This window comes from Anneissia japonica, unplaced genomic scaffold, assembly GCF_011630105.1.
Source record: "Anneissia japonica isolate Jap-2015-1 unplaced genomic scaffold, ASM1163010v1 scaffold1417_len1240632_cov203, whole genome shotgun sequence".
NCBI classification, from domain to species: Eukaryota; Metazoa; Echinodermata; class Crinoidea; order Comatulida; family Comatulidae; genus Anneissia; species Anneissia japonica.
The window spans coordinates 237,809-243,420 of record NW_022727891.1 but is presented as its reverse complement, the minus strand read 5'-3'; the positions used below and the strand labels follow the sequence as shown (position 1 = coordinate 243,420).

General features: G+C 38.8%; 1 protein-coding gene across 2 annotated transcripts in view; it reads right to left on the bottom strand.

The window, feature by feature from the left end:
* Nucleotides 1-4,044: 4,044 nt before the first annotated feature.
* The window catches only part of LOC117113915 (beta-microseminoprotein E1-like), a 7,468-nt gene continuing 5,900 nt past the window's right edge, over nt 4,045-5,612 (bottom strand). For both annotated transcript variants that reach the window (XM_033257420.1, XM_033257421.1), the window contains 2 exons: nt 5,413-5,518; nt 4,045-4,561 (listed from right to left, as the gene is read on the bottom strand). In XM_033257420.1, the coding sequence (XP_033113311.1) occupies nt 4,435-4,561; nt 5,413-5,518 (233 nt within the window). In that variant the 3' untranslated portion in view covers nt 4,045-4,434. The remainder of the gene's footprint in view (nt 4,562-5,412; nt 5,519-5,612) is intronic.

Here is a 5,612-nt window from a genome sequence, read left to right as displayed (position 1 = left end):
TAGGTTTTTTTTAATACAAAATTTTCAAAAATTTCTATGTATGTGGAAAATGTAGTTGATTACTAAAGGTTACAATTTTTATTTTGAAGACTGCATGGTCTAGGAAGTGTACATTTTTTTTATGGGGCAAGTTTCCAAGGGCGGGTTTTCTAGGGGCGAGTTGACTGTCAAAGAGTGTTGCCAAAGTGCGAGCCAGCGTGTTATTTGATCACAAGTGCGAGACATCGCAAGTGTGAGCCAGCGAGCCATGACGTCACGACAATAGATAGAGACGTTAACGAGTTGTGCGAGGTATCGGCTGAGATTTGTGGAGTAGGCCTACAATTCAAAAAAACAACTAGAGGTCTAATAATGAATTATTGTGATGTTAAATAGACAATGTTAGCTGTCAAAGAGCGACGTTGTTTTTCATTGGGATCTTCGACCCTTCAAGGCTAGGCCTAATACCACTAGCTAGTCTAGGCCTAGAGTGCGCGACATGCGGACGTTGGTACGAGTAGGTTAGTCTACAAACATCGCCTAAAGTAATTGATTTTACCCGGCAGAACGAAAGAAGGAAACTCCGCTTTTCAATCGTCTTAGGCCATTGTTTTTTGACAAACAATGACCTTTCAGAGGTCAAATTGCTGTCAAGAATATGAATTGGCTGCTTCGCAGCAACAAAGGCGTGTGTTATCTAAGTGCTATTCATGTTAATTTTAACCTCATATTATTTCATCTCATGTCTGCAGCGTACCAAGGATAGAACTGGGCTCTGGATTTTTTCGAGCGAAATTCTTAAACACCAATGATGAACCAGCGAAAGCTTGAAGATTATTTCCAGTGTCTTTCCGGTCTTAAATTTTACAGTACACCGAATGAAAATCCAACGATCTTTGTACTGCGCACAGAGGATTGCACACGAGACCAACGGCTAAAATGGTCTGTTTTAACTTTTTTAATTCAGCCCTCAAGCTTACACACAAGGAGAGCAGCAATTAGATTGAACCAGGAGGTATCAAATGATTGAAAGCTCCCAGAGTCCCATATATTGGTATATGAACGCAACGCAAGAGAGGCGTGTTCCTAATAAAACATATAGGCTAACTGCCAAAGATGAAGTTTTTCTTGATGCTGAATCAAACAGGGCTCTGAATGGAAGTCACTCAACTGACTGAGATCAGGCACTGACGCTTTCCTCTCTTAAATGAACCTCGAGAAACCAGGGGTGGCGCCAGCGGGTGGGCCCCCTCCCCCCCGTTGGGGACAGCTGTGGCCCCCGTCGGGGAGAAAAAGCACAATTCGTCGGGGAGAAAAGAAAATTACTGTATATGTATTTTGTACATATTAGTAGATTATAAAATTGATTAAAAGCCTTTGAAACCCCTAAATTGTCACAATTTTCGGGGGCTTCGCCTCCAGGACCACTTTCGAAGCCTTTTAATCGAAGCTCGACCACGCCCGTCGGGGAAATCTGATCCCTCGTCGGAGCATCGGCCCCCTCGTCGGGGACCTCGCCCCCCCCCCCCGTCGGGCAAATCCTGACGCCACCCCTGCGAGAAACGCGGATAGGCCTATCTTGCATCTGAAGATGTCACCTGTACATGCAGTTGAATCGCAAACCATGGAGCAAGAACGCAATGCCAAAGGCGTCGCGGAGGATAGATGATAGTGCTATGGGGGTACCGTGACTTTGAAGACGTTACGCATACACAAATTATGGAACACCTACTGAGATAACTCTGCTAGAGCAAGAATACAATATCAAAGACCCGTTGATATCGCTATGGGGATACCTTGAGTCTGAAGCAGCGGCGTAACTATCGCAGGTTCAGCAGGTTCATCGAACCTGTCCCCTCCCCCTCCCGGCTCCAGGTTCCCCCGATCAATAAGCGCCCGCTTCCTTATTGTGACATATACCTATTTGCTTCCTTCCAGCCAAGTAATTCTGGAACCACAATAACTTTTAAATTTGTTCTTGTAGTATAATTCATTGCGTCAAAACACTGTGCAATATCGATAAAGCACGTGGCTATCATTTCGCGTTGATATTGAATTCTAGCCAATCATTTATTATACGGTGAAGGATTGATAAACATTTATGCGGTTATTTTCATTGAAATAGACTCCTATGTAATAAATTGATCTTGGACTTGCTTTTCAACAATTTTAACTATGTGGCATACCACTGAGATTGGTCTATTTATTAGGGCTTTCTTTGTTACCTTTACTTTGTATATAGGGTAGTCATTGAGACTTTCCAATCGTTTGGAACCATACCATTCATTAATGACTTTTATGTATGATGGAACATAGAAACAGATTTCGCGATATAGCGTGATGCGAGTCTAATTTCTATAGCCGAGTATCAAAATTATTGACATCGAGGTTACTATTTTCATATAAACATACCAGATTGTTTTCAAAATCGCCAGATACAAATCCCTTAAATCTTAGTGTGTGAATACATTCATATTCCTGATTATCATATAGTTAACGCGAAATATTGAATCCTAACACGATGGCGTGGATTTACTTGGAGTAGGCCCATTATACTTACCAATACAATTTGGGTTTTTTATTCTGTTTTGTCTTCTTTGATTGAGTTTTCTGTTCTTATGTTTGGCTACTCAAATAATCGCTAAAATGCTCACAATAAAGAATTTGAAAATAGGTAAATCCCAAACGTTCGGGATCGTGTTTATATTGGTTTTTAACTGATAAAACATCACTGCTGATTTGGATATTCGAATTTTATTCGTGCATTTGTTAAAGTGAAGGATATTTATTAAAAGGTGTTTGGCTGCCATGTTTATCGGGTAAGTTATTTTTATGATCACGGTCATACATAAGTCTAATGATGTCAGGTGTGGTCCATTTAATTTTATTTAGCTTAGTCCTAGTATATAAAACTAATATACAAGATAATTGTTGACATTGTTCAATGGTTAATCCGGTAAATAAAAAACACCAATTCAGCAACTATCAATGTTTCTTTTTTGATCATAAAAAAATGCTTACTATTATGATCAGTCCAGCCAATAGCTGGCTCTTCAAAGATGCCCTCTGAGAACATAAAAAAAAATCGAAAGATTTATTGTCAAAATAGTTTTAAAAATCGCTTGCGCCACTCCTGAGAAAGAAAACAATATAAAAAACGCGCGAAGAGATACGCTATGGAGATACATTGACTCTGAAGATAGCTGTAGGCACATTATGGAACTGGACAGCATGCAAAACCTGCTGAGATTTCCTCTGCTTGAGCAAGAGTGCAATGCCAAAGACCTTGCAAAGTGGAATAAGGGAATGAATTCAGCTGTGGATGATACATCAGGGGCGAATCCAGCGAGGGACCAAGCCCCACACCCCCCTCCCCCGTCAGTCCCGCAGAAAAATATAAAAGGATAAAAAACTGGGAGAGTTAAAGGGAGGAAATAGAGGAAAAGGAAGTTTACCCATGTGTTCAATGGCGGATCCAGCAGTAGGTGAAAGAAGAGCTCGATTATTTTACCATTCACTAATTTTGGAAATGGAGATAAAATATTCTGGGCGTCTAGATATGCCATAATCTTAATTTTGTTTTGCGACTTCCAGTATATAATAGACTATATAGGTCCTTGATTAGACCTTTGCGACGCCCTTGAGGGGAGGGGTCTAAAAGGGAGGGTGAGCGTAGCCCCGTCGGGGAGAGAATAGCTGCCATCTGAGAATGCCATTTCCAAGCGTCTAGAGGTGCCTATTCTTAAAATTTGCTCACCCTCAGCCACACCATGGTTGGGTATTGACTACATATTGCATTGCATGCGACAGCATGCAAAACCTGCTGAGATTTCCTCTGCTTGAGCAAGAGTGCAATGCCAAAGACCTTGCAAAGTGGAATAAGGGAATGAATTCAGCTGTGGATGATACATCAGGGGCGAATCCAGCGAGGGACCAAGCCCCACACCCCCCTCCCCCGTCAGTCCCGCAGAAAAATATAAAAGGATATCGGATTTGTGGATACGGTCAAAGGAAGAAGATAAATCTGGCAAAATTACAACCTAAATGACAAAAAACAAATGCTTATTTTTTCTCAATGAGACTTTTATTCTAATAATTTATTCACATATCTTTCTAATTTAATACATTTACAAAGAAAAGATATGTGATTAATAAGCTATTGAAAAATACTATTTGAGAAAAAATATACACATTTACCAAACTGAGATACAATTAGGCATTCAACCTTCTGTTTGCTTGTTTCTTTTTATTTTTGGTTTTAAGTGATAAGTATTTGACCTTTGAACCAACTTTAGTATTTACTAGATGACATTACGTCATCTCTCACTAATTCATCAACTGTTATATAATTAGTCTTTCGTCACAACAGTCACGATTGTTTAAGATGTGGAAAATATTGTCCGACCAAATGAAGTTTTGTGTGATCACTAATTGTCAGTTTGCATACATTTATAATTAATAGTCTTCGGGACACGGTTTGTTGTCGTCAAACTCATCAACGACCTTGCTTTCACACGCAGCCTCATCCCAAATGTATCGGCAGCCTTTTGGTGGTTCAAACCAATCGAAATATTTTGGTTGCCTATGAAATAAGTAAACAAACATATCAGATATTACAGACCTGTGCAATCTGCCAAAATTAAAACATATCAAAATTAGAATTAAAGTGTAAATAAACAGAAGCAGAACAAAAAATGAGTCTTCTTTAAATTACATTTTTACTATTTATGCGTGCCTTCTTTTTGTGTTACTTAACGACACTATGGTTCATTATTATTATTCCTCATAATCAGTATATTGGTTTCATATTTTCAGTGGCGTATCTATGAGTATGAAAGCAGAGGGGGGGGGGGGGGGGGTGTTGATTTGGAGGGCGCGAAGGTGAAGGAAAGGGATCGATGATTAAGTGATTGGTGGTAGCGTCCAAAATAAAGTCGTGAGGCGGTTTTTTACTACTTGGTCGAGCTAATTTTTTGCTTCAAAAATCCCAGTGGCTAGGGGGTTGGGCGACTGCTAGGGCACCTCGTATGTACGCCTCTGTGTTGTTTTTTTCCTTAAGGTAGGCCTAGCGTTATGTGTACACAGATTACAACTTCACCTCGCAACTGTTTTTAAACATTATAGTAAAACAAATACATGATTAAAACAAATTAAATCTATCAACCAATGCATCGTTTAATAATTCAATCGTTCAATCAAGCAATCGTTTATCAATTAATCATTCTGTTTTGATTATAATTCATGATAAATTACTGTTTTTCCCAGGCTCTATATTTAAACCAGAATGACTCTAGTAGGAGGTCAAAAATATTTAAAACAATTATTACAAATAAATATATTAAACTCATCCTATGTCCTTCAGCCACAAATATTATAGAATTGAAATGTTAAATATATGAGTTAATATATAAATAGATATTAATATAAACTTACAATGAGCAACAGATTGAGTATATGCCGTGACATTTACAATCTTTGCAATCCTTTGATTTCCATTCATCATCCATAACATACTGCGTCGTACCATCCTTGCAAGCATCTTATAAAAATAGGAAAATATACAAAATAATTCACATGATATGATTGATTATACTTCGGTAATAAATATGATGGGCTTATTGGTATGTACCGAC